At 45.7% G+C, this 18,572-nt stretch overlaps 2 protein-coding genes and 1 long non-coding RNA gene across 6 annotated transcripts in view; 1 reads left to right on the forward strand and 2 right to left on the reverse strand.

Moving 5' to 3' along the window:
* ST7 (suppression of tumorigenicity 7) overlaps nt 1–2,751 on the reverse strand; it is a 135,124-nt gene extending 132,373 nt beyond the window's left edge. The window contains exon 1 of one of the 3 annotated variants that reach the window (XM_048946758.1): nt 2,359–2,749. In XM_048946758.1, coding sequence (XP_048802715.1) covers nt 2,359–2,557 — 199 coding nt within the window. In that variant the 5' untranslated portion in view covers nt 2,558–2,749. Of the gene's footprint in view, nt 1–1,865; nt 1,870–2,358 lie in introns of those variants that run through there. The other 2 variants (XM_048946810.1, XM_048946811.1) reach the window with 2 other exon arrangements.
* LOC125694161 (uncharacterized) lies at nt 2,331–17,388 on the forward strand. The gene is made up of 2 exons (XR_007377439.1): nt 2,331–2,443; nt 10,201–17,388. It is a non-coding gene; the product is annotated as an uncharacterized LOC125694161 (long non-coding RNA).
* Nucleotides 17,135–18,572, reverse strand: part of CAPZA2 (capping actin protein of muscle Z-line subunit alpha 2) — a 28,498-nt gene continuing 27,060 nt past the window's right edge. For both annotated transcript variants that reach the window (XM_048946900.1, XM_048946903.1), the window contains exon 10: nt 17,135–18,111. In XM_048946900.1, the coding sequence (XP_048802857.1) occupies nt 17,971–18,111 (141 nt within the window). In that variant the 3' untranslated portion in view covers nt 17,135–17,970. The remainder of the gene's footprint in view (nt 18,112–18,572) is intronic.

Consider the following 18,572-nt stretch of genomic DNA (forward strand, 5'->3'; position numbering starts at 1 on the left):
CTGTGAGACTGTGAGAAACCTTACCCCAGTGACAGCATGCTGTTGTAAAGAAAAGCCACAATGAATCAGATGGGTTTTAATTCGTTCACAAAAGCTTTCAAAACAACAATAACAAAAACCCAACACACCATCACCACCAACAAAAACTCCGTGTTATTGCCAGAGCTGATTTTCAAATAAATAGCTTTTAGGAACAGATGATGCATTAAGGCCATACTGTGCCCATTGTTCTCCCATGGCAACTAACTTTCATCAACACTTTGGGACTCACTGGTAATTTCTTCAGTTTTCTCAAGTGAAAGAGAAAAAAAAAAAAAAAAACCTTGGAAAAATGAACAATTTCAACTGCCCAGCTCAGATTAGCAAACACCATGATGCTTATGCTGATTCTAACAGTGGCACACTGCCTTAAGTCTTAATAGCTGGAGCAAAGTCCAATGCAAAGTGGTAACCCAGCAGACTGCACACTTACAGATCTTTGCAATTCAGAAGAACAACCCAGTATCTCACTTTTGTCAGAAACAGAATTGATCCTGCTAAAAAATGCTTATGCACAACATGAATTGCTCAGGAAAATGTATCAATTCCATTTTGTATATCTCCCTAACCCAACAGGCATACTCACCACCATAACCATTCTGTCTTTATCCTTCAAAGAAATCAATTTTCCACAAATAAAGTTATCCTCCTGAAGCCCTCATACAGACACACACAGACACACACACACACACACACACACACACACACACACACACACAGAGCTCCTATGAATGCACCCAGAAGGGATGAGCTGCCCTGCAATGTACCGCAGGTTCCTATTCACACGCTCTCACTCTACACTAGAGATAAGCGTGCTGCTGGAATGAGGCGAGAGCAGGCACACAGGGATGCAAATTGCTTTTGATTGTTGTGGCTTATGCTTGTCGAACTGAACACACTGCGCGCATTTCTGCCCGAGAGACTTAAATTCTCTGTTAATTCTCAAAAGTACAGAAAAAGAAGGAAATGGTGGGGAGGAAAGCTGCAGTTTTGTTATTTGCCATTTCCACAGTAAGAGCGGCACAAATAGCCTCAGCCAACACCTGAGCACCAGAGGTACAACTCCCTGCTTGGAGGGCTTACTCATGGAAACATCTGTCTGCTCCTGGGGCAGGAGGGGCGTGGGAAGCGCGTGTGAAAGGAACTCCAGGCAACAGCAAAGTTCAGCTGGCAGCAGCCTGCGCTGTGCTCACCAGGCGATCTTTACCCTTTACCTACGCTCCCAGTGGGCAAGAGGAGGGGATGGCTTCAGCAGTGCCCCTGCAGCCCTCACACAGCAGCGGGTCTGCGGCACAACGAAGGAGCCGAGTGTTTTGCCGCACCCCTCCAGCAGCTCACGCTGCCTAAAGCAGAGGACACAGCGGTAGAACACCGGCAGGTAACTTCTATGCGTGCTGCAGAGCACGCGGCGATAAAACACCAACAGGCAACTTCTCTGCACGCCGCAGAGCACACTCAGGCATTTCCGCAGTCTGTCCCCATTGCAGCACCGCTACTTCAGCTGGATTTAAGAGGACACTCTCAGGCAAGCACACTCGACACTTTCGAGCCCCTCTGCACGGGCAGAAGCAGGCCGTGCGGCGGGAGGTCACAGCTGCACGCTGCGCGCTCCCTTACAGAAAGGAGCAGCCTGAGGCGCGCCACGCCGCTACCTGCGTGCTCCGCCCGCTGCCGCGCCGGGCGTCCCCACAGGTCTCCGGTGCCGAGCGGGAGACGTCAGCTGTTCGCAGGCGCTGCGCGGGCAGGCTTTGACCGACACGCGCGCACACGCTGAGGAGAACCATCCCCAGCTTCAATTCACACCAGTAGCGCACACAGCCACGAACCAAGCGCGAGCTCTCGGCGCGTTCGCCGCCCTCTCCCCGCGGGCCGCACCACCTCCCGATCCCGCCCAGCAGCCTCGGCTCCCGCCGTCCACACGGCCGCGGGGCACGGAGCGGCGGGCAGGCCCCGGCCACGGGCCCGGCCGCGGCAGGGCCGTGCCGCCTCCCCGCCCCGAGGCCGCGCTCCGCTCTCGTTTCCCGCGGCTCAGCGGCGGGGACTCGGAGGAGAAGGGGCGGACGCCCGCAGGGCCGCTGCCGCGAGTCGCGGCCGCCCGGGGCCCAGCTCGGCCGGGACGCCCCGGGGATCGCTCCGGCCGACGGCGGTGCCGGGACCCCGCCGTCCGCGCCCGCCTCCGCTCCCCGCCGGGTCCCGGCGCCCGGACCGCCGGCCTTCCTCGCGGCGCCGGGGTCGCCGTCGGAGCGGAGTCGGAGCCGGGGCTGCCCGCGGGGTCGGCGTCCGGGGCGGGGGCCGCCTGGCGGCGGGCGGGCGCCGTACCTGTGGTCAGGTTGTCATTGATCTTCAGCGGCACCCGCAGGATGTACACCAGGAAGAGCATGATGAAGAACCACACCGTCCAGAGGTACGTCCACGACCAGACGATGCAGGACTTGAGCTGCTCCAGAAAGCCCGTCCCGGCTTCAGCCATGTTTTTGAGGAGAAAAAAAAAAAAAAGAAAAAAAAAAAAGAAAACCATAAAGAACGCACCGCGCTCCCTGCTGCTGCGAGCTCGCAGCGCGCGTCTGCCGCTGTGCGCGGGGCACGGCTCACAGCTCACGGCCGCCGCGCCGAGAAAATGGGCTCCTCCGCGAGGCCCGAGCACGGCAGCAGCGCGCAGCGCCCGGCGGAGCGCGGGTCGGTCCCGGCCGGGGGCGGGGAAGGCAGAGCGCGGCCCCGCGAAGCCCCGGCCCGGCCACGTGCTGCGAGGCGGCCCCGGGCCGGCCCCCGGCACGGCGGGGGGAGCGCGGCGGCAGCGGGCACCGGCAGCGTGATGAAACGCTACGAAACGGCCGGAGGCTCCCGGGGGGGCTGAGGGGGGTGGAGGGAAGGGAAGATTAATAGCGGGAACGATTGGGGAAAAGAAAAAACCTGCGCACACTGCAACTTTTTTCTTGGTTTTGTGTGTTTGCACAAGGATTTCAGCCGGTGTTTTCACAGCCCTAACTGGGGCTCGCTTTTCTGAGATCGGGATCACATGGGATTTTTGTACGGTCTGGTTTTTTTGTTTTTTGGTTTTTGGGTTTTTTTTTCCAGTTTCTCTGCCCATCCCTCTTGCTAGCGCAGTGTCAGAGGCACACAGCACCAATTTGTTGGGCGTTGTGTGTCTGTTTGTGTGTGCATTGCTCAGCACTGTCCTGAGCTGTAAAACCCCCACTCGGAAGGCTCTGCACAATGAGAGAAATTAATGTCTTATTAAGAAAAAGCGTGTATGAAGCATAATCACCAAGTAGTAAAACATTCCTTTTGTGACCTGTGTTTTTCTTCTGATTTGGCTCTCTCAGTGACACATTTCTACATAAAACTAGGTTTGTCAACACAGACATGCAGAAGTTGGTTACCATCACCAGCTCCTACTTTCAAGTGCTACATCATTTACAAACATGTAGGTGCCACACACTGCAGCTTCTTGTCTCAGATTTTCCCCTCAGTGTTTCTGCAGTCTACAGTGGGACAGTGCTCCCCAACATAGAATCATAGAATCATAGAATCATAGAATCATAGAATCATAGAATCATAGAATCATAGAATCATAGAATGGCCTGGCCTGAAAAGGACCACGCTGATCATCTAGGTTCAGCCCCCCTGCTGTGTGCAGGGTCGCCACCAGACCAGGCTGCCCAGAGCCACATCCAGCCTGGCCCTGAATGCCTCCAGGGATGGGGCATCCGCAGCCTCCGTGGGCAACCTGTTCCAGTGTGTCACCACCCCCTGTGTGAAAAATTTCCTCCTAATATGTAGCCTAAATTTGTCCCATCTCAGTTTAAAACCATTCCCCCTTGTTCTATCACTATCCACCATCATAAGCAGCCGTTCCCCTTCCACCTTATAGGGTCCCTTCAAGTACTGGAAGGCCACAGTGAGGTCTCCCTGGAGCCTTCTTTTCTCTAAGCATCTTAAGGCACAGCTCAGTGCATCTGTAAGCGATACCAAAAGGACATGAAATCCCATCAAAAGTTTCAGACATAATACCCACGCTCTCCTGACATTTTCAAATCTGCCACTGAAAAGGCTCCACAGATAGAACACGGTCACTTCTCCAGGATGTTTACAATAGCTAGAAGACATTACAGTAAAATCAATCTGCGTTTGTACAGACCTGTACCTCCTGGTGGTAGCAGAGGCAGCGAGACACAGATGTGCTCCTCCATGGGCTGTGCAGTGGTTGGGGTTGTGGCCGGACCATGCACAACTGCAGCTTCAGGATCTTCTGGTTAAGGGACTGTGGCCCCCACATGGCTCTATTGCTGTGGAACTAACAGGTTTTCCCACTAATAATCATAAAGCTTTTGTAAATTAGAATGTACAAATGGTACTTTCACTGTAACTAAAAGGACATTTTTAGTTAAATTATAGAAAACCACATTTCAAACATCTCAGCCTCCTTTTCCAGTTAGAAAGGAAATAAATATTTTAGACATGTCACATCTGAAAAAAAATCAACATTATCCCATCATATGGTTATTTCTAAACTAAAATATTCATCTCATGTTATCTTATGTATAGGTTAAAGAAAACAAGAAGCACTCAGCATAGTTGTAATTTGTATAATTCTTGTCTATATACTGCAGCACTGAGAATATTATTGCCTATAGTGCAAAACTGTGATCAATTCCCTTTAAAAACAATCAAGAAAGAGGAACCAATGTGTCCAACAACAAAAATCTGCATGAGGTGATGAGGAATTACCTGTTGAGGGATATCCTGAGCCTTGCGTGTCTCTGTGCACTCATGTGATGGATTGTGTTTCTGTTGTGCCACTGAAGCAACAGCCAAGCTCACACGCAAGAGGTGTTTGCAGTTCAGGCTCTCTTTAACACCACTTCTCTCCCCTCTTTCCATTCTGGTAGCAAAGGGTGCTGAGTATCAATAAAAAGTCTTACAACACACATTTTACAAGTCAAAAAGGCAAACTTTTCAGTACTATAAAGAGATTTTATTAGGATTTTATTGTGTCATCTGGCTCCAGACACTCACCCCTTTGCTAGGCCAAGACCTAACAGCATACAGCTGAAGTGATCACTGCATACAAATCACTTTAAAAGCATCTGTTACCTTTCTGCTCTGATCCTGCACACATCTTTCTCACTCAAGTGGTCCCTCACATTGCTCCCAGGCACTCCAGTCCCTTCTGCAAACGCTGCCTGAGTGCAATAAACCAAGCCCAGCCTTCTTGGTTTCTTAGAGAGCTGTTGATGACTTTGCTCAACTAAATCAGGAAGCAGAGGCACTGACAGTTACAAACATGAGGCACAGAAAGTTACCTTTTTTTTTTTTTTTTCCTAGAAGAAAGAATACTTTTGAATGTAGGTCCTGTCAGGTAAGAAATAATAGTTGCTGCCTGCATACAACAAATGGGTAGTTTTAAAATCCCACCTACCTGTCGCTGTCACACAGAGCAGAGCTCAGCGCTGCCCTCCGCTCCCTGTGAGGAGCTGCAGCCACCATGAGGCCTCCCCTCAGCTCCTCTGCTCTGAGAACGCTGAGCAAATCAAGGAAAATCAGCCACCCTGCATACATCTTGCCCTCTAGGCCCTTATCTGCCTTCATAGCCTGGGGTGGCCAGAACCATTCTCTGAGGATGCTCAGATAGGGCACGAGCAGTCCCTGCATTGGCTTCAGGCACCTGTGAACACTGGGAAGTGATGTGATGGCAGCCCAGTCCCAGCCTAGACACCCCACATTCTGCCAGCCCAGCTGGCAGCAGCACCCTCCTTGCAACTCCCTGCCTGGTGCCTTTTCATCTAGGTACATGGTAAGCAGCCAGATATACACCAATGCATACCTACACATACCTACACACTTGTGTACACAGATATAAATCCACTTACATACAATGCATATGCAAACATATGCAAACGCTAATTAAACAATATCTGGGATGAACTGGAGATGGCAGTCTAAACTGAAATCTGCAATACTTGCAGACAGCATGCCAATGGGAGGGTGTTATGGCATAGCACAGCCAGCACCTTCCAGGCATCCAGAAATTGGAGTATAACAGCTTCCACAGTCCATTTTCAGCTAAAGCATGCAGTTCTCTGTCACAGTCCTGAAAATACGATTAGGATGATGAAAATAAAAAAAAACTTAACAACTTAATTAATGTATTTTCATTAAAACAGAGATGCCTAAAGTACTTTACTGCAGGCTTTTGTGCAAAGTGCCCAGCCTGAAGCTTTTGCTCTGTATCGTATGGGTGAGATATTATGCTACTACAGGAGTACACTTCAGCTGAAAAGAAGATGGTCATATTTCAAAATATGCTGCCATTATTAGGAAACAAAAATACTCATTTGTGTGCCAGACCATTTCTCAAAAAAAAATTTTAGATAATATTTGTTATGAATTTCCAAGTGGTATGAAGGTTAGACCATGGGGAATGAAGTTCTGCCTGTTTTCACAGAATCACAGAATAATCAAGGTTGGAAAAGACCTTCAAGATCATCCAGTCCAACCATCCACCTATCACCAATAGTTCTCACTAAACCATATCCCTCAACGCAACATCCAGATGTTCCTTGAACACCTCCAGGGTTGGTGACTCCACCACCTCCCTGAGCAGTCCATCCCAGTGCCTGAACACTCTCTCAGAAAAATAGTACTTCCTAATGTCCAGCCTAAATTTCCCCTGGCGCAGCTTGAAGCCATTCCCTCTGGTCCTATCACAGTTACACAAGAGAAGAAACCGACCCCCAGCTCACTACAACCTCCCTTCAGGAAGTTACAGAGAGCAATAAGGTCTCCCCTGAGCCTCCTCTTCTCCAGACTGAACATTCCCAGCTCCTTCAGCCTCTCCTCATATGGCCTGTGTTCCAGACCCCTCACCAGCTTTGTTGCCCTTTTTTGAACCCACTGCAGGGCCTCACTGTGTTTCTTGCAGTGAGGAGCCCAAAACTGGACACAGCACTCGAGGTGCGGCCTCACCAGAGCTGAGTACAGGGGGACAATCACTGCCCTGTTCCTGCTGGCAGCGCCATTCCTGATGCAACACAGGATGCCATTGGCCTTCTTGGCCACCTGGGCACACTGAGGATGCACTCAATGCCATCCGGGTCAAAGAAGAATATGTGTGGGTAGTTATGAAGAAGTGCAGCCTGGAAGGAAAGTCAAGGTTTTTTTTACCAGGAAAACCAACCCACTGCATTAGCTACAAATCACAGAAACAGAATTGAACCTGGCTCAGTTAAGAGGATGTCAGCACAAACACGGTGCAAAGAAAGGAGTTAACAAATAGTTAAGTCCAACTCTGAGCAGTGTTTCAGTAGTTTCAGGAAGCATTAGAAAGAAATCTTAGCCAGAAAACAACAAAAATAAAACAATACATCTGGTTTTCCTTCATTCTTTTTCTTTTTTTTTTTTTTGCCTAAAAAAATGACATTTCTCCCTAGAAATTAGATGGGTATTCCACCCTGAACATCAGCATATGCAGGTGTCAGTGCAGGGCACTGTGCCTTCTCCAAACACATCTATGTTTAATAAAGCTTATTGAAAAGTTATTGAAAAAAAATCTACTGAGATATCCGTATTTATTACAAATTACACTGACCCACATATTCACTGAGCTATTTTATGAAGATCCTTTATAAAAATCAGGTGGCATACAAAGAACATCAGTGTTTGCGCAGGATTTTACGTGGTCAGGATTTGTAAAGAAATAATTAAAAGCTGTGAGGTTGGCCTCTGGTCAAAACAGAGCTCTTGGCAAAGTCAGAGTTTGGCATCCACACCCATCCACGTTCTGTACGTCATAAGAGGCAAATGAGGCTGTGGGAGAAAAGGGGAGGCAGAGACACACGGCTGGGAGCCTGGGGGGAACCTGCACTGCTTTCTCCCTCCCCAGTTTAGGTTGAGAAGGACAACAACAGCTGAGCTTTTCAGATCTGTGCCTTGGATCAGAGCCAAGGGATAGGTCTGTTTTTTCTTACTGAGGTGAATTTGGAGGTGCAGGAGAGAAGGCATTGAAGTTTCTTGCCGTTTGGTATCTTGCCTTTTTTAATTAAGATGTTGAGAGTGGTTTTCAATTTGCTGAGCATTGCTACTGCATGCTAAATGAACCTTCTTAACCGAAAAAAGTCTTGACTCCTCTATGTGAAATCTGCAATTAATGTATACACATAGCATTGTCTACTTTTTGCTTCACAAAATGGCAGAATGTTTTGGGTTGGAAGGGACATTACACACCACCCAGTCCCAACCCCCTGCCATGGGCAGGGCTGTCACCTCCCAGCTCAGGCTGCCCAGGGCTCCAACCTGACCTTGAGTGCCTCCAGAGATGGGGCATCCACAGCTTCCATGAGCAGCTGTGCCACTGCCTCATCACCCTCTGAATAAAGAATTTCTTCTGAATGTCTGATCAAAATCTGCTTTATTGTAGGTTAAAACTGTCACCCCTTGTCCTATCACTACCTCCTGAGAAAGAGTCTCTGCCTATCTTTCCTGCAGGCCTCCTTAAGGTCTCCCAAAACCCTCCCTTTTCCAGGAACAACCCTGATTCTCTCAGTCCATCTTCATAGCAGAGGTGCTCCAGCCCTCTGATCATCCTTGTGGCTTCCTCTGGACCCACTCCAACAGCTCCACATCCTTCTTATGCTGTGGGTCCCAGCACGGAACACAGTAATGAGCTGAATGCCTACACAGTGTCCTTGCCAGTGAGGTATTGGTAGAAACACAGGAACTCACTGACATTTATATTTTACTCATTTCCAGAAATCCATGCGAAAGAAATGGAGAAGTCACAGTGCTGAGCCGTGAGCAGATAACTACTGCTGCTTGAGACTGGCTGCTGCTACAGGGAACAGGAACAGACTGCAGGCAGATTCAGATACAGCAAACAGCACGTCCTCTGTCACCAGAACAGGCTGCACTCACATGGCACACTGAATTTCACTCTGTCACAGACAGATTTGGTTCCTGAGCTGAATCTTGCTAAGCCTTTGCAACAATGAGTACCACAACACTTTTTCCCTTGTCTGACAGAACTCTTCCCTACTTGGCCTGCTTATATCACTTACTCACACCCCCTGTATGTCACCGTGACAAAAACCTCTCCTTGGAGACTGTGGAGACACAATCTTCTTTCCCTTTCTACAGGGGAAGGTCTGAATCAGGAGATGTCCCATCTCAGTAAATAAATACTGATTTGTACATCTTTTGAATCCTCACTTACTTTTGATTCTGCACTACCTCACTTCACTTTCTGTTTAGTCACAGTCAATAGAGCTCAAAAAGCCAATTCCTCTTCAGCTGCTGACTGAATCAGGTGCTGTGCATGGCAGCAGGGAGGCAGGCCACAACAAAAATCCCAGTCAGCAAGCAGATAGCTTCACCTACATATAGTTTCATTCTTTCAGCGTTTCCTAACCTTGGTGGTAGGCACAAATAGCCACACACAAGTTTTTTTCTCCTTCTATGTTCAATGGATGACGTTTTCAGCAATAGATGGTAACTTTGTTGTCCGTGGTCATCACCACAAGGCTGCAGGAAATCCATCATCTGCTCAGAATATCCACTATTACAAATAACCTCAGAACCTCATTCACAGGGTCCGTTACTGGGGCAGTGACTGACTTTCCCCAGAACTTGGTTCTGGGATTGCCAAGGTTATGTCTGCTCTTGCCCAGTTTCTCAACATCATCATCACTGGCCTGGCTTGGGTAGCAGGCACTGCGTCACCACACCATGTCAGCAGTTACAGTTGGTTCAGCAACTTTGCTGAGTCCCTGAAGAGCCTTTTCAGATGGATGAAGTGTCCAGTAGTTGAATTTACTCTTTTGGAAGTTATATGTGCAGGCATGCTCTACCTTCATCCTTTCCATTCAGGCAGTGTAATTCCGGTCACACAACTGCTGGTTGCCAGCAAAGCAGCCAGCACACAGCTGTGAGACACAGGGTGCTGCACTTCACTTTTTCAGCTTCAGCTGACAGCGATGCTTACAAGAGAGCACTGGATGAACTGCCTGCTGTCGGTACAAATATACCAGAATAAAGATCCGGTGCGTCAGCCCAGTCAAGTTCATAGCAGCTTTCTGCTCTTTTTTCCAGGATGCCCTCAGCTCAGGATGATTGCTGGCTGTCATTATTAGGATACATAACAATTTCTTTTCTTTTTATTTCGTTTAGAATCAGCTTTAAAATTATACAAGAAACCTCACTGCTGATGAAGCCTTCAATGCCAGTTTCTATCAGAAGGAAATCCAAGAACTCTGCTAATACCGTGCTACTTCAGCATCACAGAGACCTACATTAACAAGATGTGGAGAAAACCAAACAATTTGCTTTTAAACATGAGCAGAAACCAAAGGGCAAGATGTAGAGAAATGACGACAAGTGTTGAATTTCATGTTGAAACTAGAATTGCTGGTATTAATCCTGAACCTAAAGGCAGCACAGTCTGGAAACACTCTTCAAACACGTCATTATGTATTTGGCACAAGAAAGGGTGGTGTATTTCACCTCTTCAGCTTTGACTGACACCAGGGCTTACATACAAGGTACTGCTGGATGAACAGTCTGCTATAGTACATATTTGAAGACACAGTAAGGAAGATGTAACATCTATCCTAATAATAATATTGTTAAAGGCCTACAGGAATTTAGAGGGGAAAGTTAGATTTTACCGTCAGCTGTTTCTTTCAGAGCAGACAGATCTCTGTCCTACTAAGTGCAGTCAAGCTGCAGCTGATCCTTAATCACAGAATCACAGAATGACCAGGGTTGGAAGGGACCTCAAGGACCATGAATCTCCAACCCCCTGCCACATGCAGGGCCACCAATGCCCCCATTTAATATTAGACCAGGCTGCCCAGGGCCGTCCAACCTGGCCTTGAACACCTCCAGGGACGGGGCATCCACAACCTCTCTGGGCAGCCTGTTCCAGCACCTCACCACTCTCTCTGTAAAGAATTTCCCCCTCACATCCAACCCAAATCTTCCCTCCCTCAACTTAAAACCATTTCCCCTTGTCCTTCAGTTATCTACCCTTTCAAAGAGTTGATTCCCCTCCTGTTTGTAGGCTCCTTTTAGGCACTGAAAGGCTGCAGTGAGGTCACCCCACAGCCTTCTTTTCTCCAGGCTGAACGAGCCCAGATCCCTCAGCCTGTCTTCGTAGGGGAGGTGCTCCAGTCCCCTGATCATCTTTGTGGCCCTCCTCTGGACCCTCTCCAACAGCTCCCCGTCTTTTCTGTACTGGGGGCTCCAGACCAGGACACAGTACACCAGATGGGGCCTCACAAGAGCAGAGTAGAGGGGGACAATCACCTCCCTGCCCCTGCTGGCCACCCCTCTTCTGATGGAGCCCGGGATGCTTTCTGAGCTGCAAGAGCACCCTGCTGGCTCATGTTAAGCTTTCCATCTATCAAGACTCCCAGGTCCTTCTGTGCAGGGCTGCTTTCAAGCACCGCTCCTTCCAGTCTGTATGGATGCCTGGCATTCCTCCGGCCCAAGTGCAGAACTGTGCACTTTGCTGTGTTGAACGCCATCAGGTTCATCCAGGCCCACCTTTCAAGCCTGTCGAGGTCCCTCTGAATGGCATCCCTTCCTTCCACCGTGTCAACCGCACCACTCAGCTTGGTGTTATCCTGCCACACTGTGGAATGAAAACCAAGATATACTTTTCATTCAAAGATTTCAAGATTCCTAACACTATTGTTCAGAATTATTCCAATCCAGTCTCTGACCTTTGGACTCCTTTGCCACAGCCATTTTTTGGCCAACTATGGTTCTGCTTTCTCACGTTCATGTTTTCACAATAAAGTGAAAGACTTGTCAAGTTCACTGGTCTCACATCATCTGCAAACTGGTTTAACAATGCAGCACCATTTGAAAGGGAAGAGGAAAGTTGACTTTTCTTCCTGGCACTTCATTTAAAACTGCTAATGGCTCCTGACAGCTCAGATTTCTACTCCAGTTGTTTGTTCAGGTATCAACCTGAAGTGTCACAGCAAAGCTGGAAGAGTGCTTAGAGGTCTGTTCATCTTTGGAACACTGATTTATTTTGTAATTAGCTTACCTCTTTCCTCGCTTTCGAAATGATATGAAAGTTATAAATGCAAGTTGTAAGAAAGATGGGAGAAACAAGTGCTGGGTCAACATTCAGACTGCAGGTACAGAAGATTCACAGAGGTTTTGGGACAATACCCTTGTTTTTGACTGGATTAAGATAGACTGAAATAGGAAGAACAGCTCAAGCTCCTCAGAGCTGCAGTGTCAGACTCCTTTCTCCAGGCTGAACAGGAGACTTGGAAGAACCACAGTTGAGCACACCCTTGTACCTCTTATGATCTTGGTGACATATCTTGTATTATCACTGTATGTAGTGCCTTACCTAGGAGAAGGCAGTATGATGGCATCTATGCAAGGGCACAGCTGGAGCCCTTGCTGGCACCTCAATGGCACAGCAAGGTTTTGAACATTCCTACCACTGAAAACCTAATGTCCAGATACACAGCTTGTGCAACAGATGCTCAGTTCTTAGATTGTACACATCCTACAGTGCTGTACTTCAGAAAGTCAGCACACGGGACAGGCAGACGGCTGAAGAACTTGAAGAGAAAACATTTAATAGTCATCGTACGCCAAGGAAATCAGTAGTTTTCTTCCACTTAGAGAACTTGTGGCTGTCATTTTTGTCAGATGCATAAATGCTTCATTTGCAAAAGAGGAAGTAGCCTGGTTTCCTGGGATCTGTTTACCCCATGAAGTCCCTTCTTTATCTCAATGGACAAAAACTCTTTTCTGCACCTAAGAAATGTTCCACAGGCACCATGTAAAGTAACTTTTGCCTCACCTCAGGCAGGCTTGCAACCTATTCATCCCAGCAACCAGCATTCCATTAGAGAAAATTTTTATCTGCAACAAGAGGCTGTGAACGCTGCAGGTCTTGCATTTGTATTGTTGCACCAAAGCCATACCTCAGCCTCCTGTGTTATCATTCCTAAGTGATTTCTGAAGTAAGTTTGAAGGGTAACTCAAACGTTGACTTGCAAAATGGAGAACTACGTATCTATTCAGAGAACTGCTCCAAATTCTTTCACTTCCATCGACAGAACTGTACTTTGTACACACTTGACATTGAAATATATTAAGTTCATTCAAATATAAAACCAAAAGGAGCATTTTGGAATGATATGGATTTGACATGCGGACTGTTCAGTGGATGAGGAACTGGTGTTCAGAGGCTCAGTGTCTGGATGGAGATCAGTGACAAGTGATGTCCCTGCAGGGGTCAGTACTGGGACCTGCGCTCTTTAACATTTTCATCAGTGACGTCGACAGTGGGTTTGGGTGCACCCTCAGCAAGCCTGTGGATGACACCAAGCTGCGGGGTGCAGCTGACACAACCAAAGGACAGGATGCCATCCAGAGAGACCCAGACAGACTTGAGCAATTTGCCCAGAACAATCTCATGAGGCTCAACAAGTGCAAGGTCTTGCACCTGGGTCATGGCAACCCCCACTGTCAGTTCAGGCTGGGGGTGTAAGGGAAGAGCACAGCCCTGAAGAGGATGAATTGGGGGCACAGATGGATGGCAAGCTGGACATGAACCAGCAATGTGCCCTTGCAGCCAACTGGGCTGCATCCACAGTAGCATGGCCAACACAGCGAGGAAGGTGATCCTACCCCTCTACTCTGCACTGGTGAGGTCTAACTGGGAGTACTGTGTCCTCATATGGAGTCCTCAGTACAAGAGAAATGTGGATCTGATGGAGTGCACCCAAAGGAAGGCCACAAAAATGATGCAAGGGATGGAACAGCTCTCTGAGGACAGGCTGAGAGCTGGGGCTGCTCAGCCTGGAGAAGAGAAGGCTGCAAGGTGACCTGAGAGCACCCTTCAGTATCTAAAGGGGCGCTGCAAGAAGTAACTGGACAGACTCTTTAGTGGGGTCTGTGGGACAGGACAACAGGAAATGGTCTCAAACTAAAAGAGGGCAGATTTAGACTGGATACAAGAACAGTTTCTTATGATGAGTGATGAAGCACTGCAACAGCTGCCCAAAGGGGTGCTGGGTGCCCTGCCCCTGCAGACACCCAAGGTGAGGCTGGACGAGGCTGTAGGTGTCCCTGTTCATTGCAGGGGAACTGGTCTAGATGGCCTCTAAAGGTTCCTTCCAACTCAAGCGATTCTATGATTTCCTACAAGTGATTATTAATAAGGGTTGACTCCTGCTCCAAAGAAAGCCAACAACAAAAACCACAACCAACCAACCGACTCCTTATTGCAGGCAAATTTGAAAGCCCCAAGTCTAGAAGCTGTTTCAAAGCTCAAGATACTTCAAACAACCAGCAGACAGGCAACAATCCCTACAAGTGCCTCCTAATTAAAAATAAAAGCCTGATTTCTTTGCCAATGCACAATTGCATTAATTTGCAGGAAAGGATGCATGATGAAGTCCAAATGTTTTTCACAGTATATATTCTTATGAGCCAAATATTACCAACTCTTATCCTCTCTTGTGAGGAGTACATGGGTAAAAACCATATTGTGCACCCCAAATTATAGATAAGCCAGTCAAAGCAACATTACCAGTAAGAAAGCATGACGAGTATTAACTCTTCTGCTCCTTTCCTCCAGCTATTCAAAGAAATTGACTTTTTTTAACTGGATGCAAATGTTCACCTTTTACAAAGAAGGAATGTATTGTTCAGATTTATCATGGAGTTGCCACTGTCAAAAACTGACACTTCTGCAAGGTTATGAGCAAACAAAGTTTAATCTAAATCTAGTTCACAAGATGCAAGATTTCAGTTTTTCCAGTAAACAAATGTGGCAGAAGCTGCACCTGCATCAGCAAGTACCTCAGTATGATAGGAGAGGATCCATAAAATCAAACTGTTGGTGCTGAACCTCTACACCTACACTGTATTAAGTCTGGAAATTTGAAAGCTAGATTGAATGTGATTGTGCAGACATCCTCAACACACGGGTGGCTTCACGTTGTCTGAAGGACAAACCACTGCTATGGCCCCATATCCCTCTGAGGAGCTGGAGTTTGGTGCAAAGCCAGAGCGCACCTCGCCGTGCCGATTCCTCCACAAGGAAGTGAACTCAATGTGCCAAAGTGTGCAAAACACAAGAAACAGAAGTGATGTAACTAGAATTGCAGTGACGGTAAAGCCTCCTTCTACTTGTAGTGTGAGAACAGAGTCATACAAAAAAAGGGTTGTTCAGGAGAATTTGAAAGCAGAAGTGTCACCCCTGTTTCTTGTGTTCACAAGGAGCAATTATTTACCTGTGTATAAGTTAAAAACATCCTCAGTGGAAGGGGGCACTGAGACGCATAAGATAACACATTTCATAAACACAAACCTTTTACAAGTCCATATCATAAGCCATAATACCTAGTACAGCAACACTGCGCAATACAAAGCTTGTCTTTATATTTAAAAAATAGAATATAAACAAGAATTAGTTCACATTGACACAATTGCCACAGCAAAATTTCTCAGAAAGTGCTTTACCTACACAAAATATCTTAAAGCCCATCAAATAAGTTGTAAAGTTCTACAATTTAACAATACAAATTAGAAAACAAAAATGCAAGTGACATCCAAAACTTTTGAGAGAAATTAAGAACTCACGATGCACCATCTACCTCAACTGAATTCCTGTCAGCTTCCTCTGGGGAGTCATTACTCCCAAATATGACATAAGGTACAATCCAGAAAAAGTAATGGAATATTTGTTTTACTTCTAAATTGCTTTACTGACACTGTAACTGTATGGATTTGATGTGCAAGGCATAGAACTCCTCAATACGTTTAGTCTGAGATAAAAAGGTACAATACAAATTTATTCAACTAAATCTGTGGCTGAATTGAACACCTTACAGGGATGCCACTTTTTGAAGACAGGAATTGAGACTATCATGGAACTGAATGAACAGAGAGGAAAGCACAACCACGGAGTACATCACAATAAAATACCTCTTTATTAGGAATATATTTAGAATTAGCCTTTTATTTCAGATAAGAAAAATAGCATTCTGACTTCCAGCCAGCGCTGATTCTGATCACACACAACATTCTAACAGCTAGAGTAGTTATCTGCACCACTGCTGCCCACGGACAGTTCTCCTAACTGTCCATTCACTGCCTTTTACTCTTCTTAAGTATGCAGAAGAGAATACTGTAGCAAGGCTCGTATTTAGATCTTAAGGAACATGGACAGACTGACTAGACTGCGACTTTGGATGTGTCATCAGCTCGTGTACAACTTCACAAGCTTTCTTTAAATAAGAAGAACAAGATGGTTCAAGAGCTGATCTGTAAAGACAACTAAGAGGACAATTCTTCAGGAAGGCTGCTGTAGAACAAAGCTCATTCTTCTACTGGACAGTTCAGAACTGTAAAGTAGCAACAATTTCAAGAACTTCAGTCAGCTCCATCCCCCTTTAAAAGAAAACACTGACGAACAGCATACAGGGGCACTGCTATTCCAATCCAAATAGAAACCTACCTTTGGTGAACATTTTTATACTCAGTACAAGATCAGATTCTCTCTCTTGCTATGCTGTAACTTATGGTTTAAAGTGATTAACAGGACCATGCTGTAAACAAAAATAACCCTTGTGTAAGCTTCACTTTTTGGAGTCTGCATAAGTAACTAACGTCTAGAAAAAAGAAGCTGTTTGTTTTTCCATCGTGAGCACAGAGTTGCATAGCATCTTTTGGAACAGGCTGTCATCCAACTAAAAATGAAATCCATGCATTCACTGAAGTGAAATACTTAATTCGTAACAAATTTTGCCTTTTCTTTTAAAATTCATTTCCAATATCAGATCTATCAGATGGGGAAAGTATTCTCCAGAAAAAAACCACGTTATTTTTATCTTGCAGTTTCTTCCATATGAAGCTATAAGATACACATTTCAAGAAGAGTTCCATAGGCAGATGCTTCTAAAATGTGGGTGGAAACCATGAATGATGACAGTACTACAATAGATCTCCAAATACACTGGAAATAGCCAACAGGCCACAAATTTGTGGCTGTTTTAAGCAACACTCTAAAAATAAATACCAAAAATAGGCTCTGTCAGGAAGCAATTTGATACTCAAATAAATAGAAAATTTGCATTTTAATGTCACATTGAATTTTAGTACATTTCAATCCAAGGAAAAAAAAAATGACAGACATAGTAACGAGTACAGGGTTGTATATATATTACAATATGCCTTGTTATAATACACTTGTGGCTTTATGACAAAAACTTTAGGGCAGATGGAATTTAAGCTCATTTAAGTAACTGTCAGGAACAAAGCATTAAGTGGATTTCTGGAGTAAGTACTTTTATTTAATTTCAAAACCTTAAAACAGCATTAGACCTTGGACTTTTCTTATTAAAAAAAAAAAGTTTTGTTAACACTAAAGAAGTATTCTCAAAGGTTTAAACAAGGTAGAAAATGCTTTCCCCAAGATGACATACAGTGGAAGGGTAGATTTCAACAACAGGACCTATTGCTAACTCCACGTTCACCTTGACCTAGAAATACACACTAGTGATCTCCACAAGGAATCCAGCACATTTTGGAAGTTGTCCATTTCACATGAAAGCAACAGAAAGGGTTATCATATGCAAAAATATTTTCAAACTGTTCTTAACTTGTAATCGGAAACTAAAGGCATGGTTTCTTCATTATAAAAAAATAAAGGTATAACAGAAACTTTAAAGGAAAATACTCAGCTATACTGAAGTTGCAACCCTTTGAAGAGAAAGAAAAAGGAAAAAAAAGATCAATTAGCTAAGCTTTGTGCTCTAACCAAACTACTTACAGTGATTTTCAATGGCAAAAGCCCATGCTGACTGGGTGATTTGACAGTTCCAAATACCTTTTGTATTTTTTTTTTAATTTTATACAAGGACACTAAAATGATCCAGTCATGCAACGTTCATTTTAAGCATTCTGCATCTCTTTTCCAATCTTATAGCTAAGAATCTTGTTCCAGTCAATCTTGGTGCGGGTAACTGGCAACTGCCGACGTAAGGCCTTGAATGTAGTGTCCGACATAGTCTGGTAATTCTCACTGATTGCAGTCTGTTAAACACAAAGTCATACAAAGATGCATGAAAAACAGAACAAAGGTGCTACATAGAAAGTTAAATGACTGACTAGCCTGTTAATACACTGAAATATTTTATGAATAAAATATGTTTCTCCTAGATTGAAACTATTCCAAGACAGTTCAACAGATGCAATAAACCTGGTTCTAGGCCAGGGGACTCAGCAAACCTCAGTGTGGTTACTCAGCAACATGAATGAAATGTTGATCAGAGTTAGCTCATACATCATTAAGTGCACACACCAAAGTCTCCCACTGTTATTTCTGGGGGATGGCTGAGTCAGTCAACATCACAGCATGACTTAAATAGAATGCATATGATACTTAGCACAATTTTACTAATGAGTATTTCTTTCCAAGCTGACTGAACAAGGTGTCTGAAACCTTATGTTAAAGACCTAAATGAACATGAAACCACTTCTACAAAAGGCATCTA

This window comes from Lagopus muta, chromosome 1, assembly GCF_023343835.1.
Source record: "Lagopus muta isolate bLagMut1 chromosome 1, bLagMut1 primary, whole genome shotgun sequence".
Taxonomy (NCBI): Eukaryota; Metazoa; Chordata; class Aves; order Galliformes; family Phasianidae; genus Lagopus; species Lagopus muta.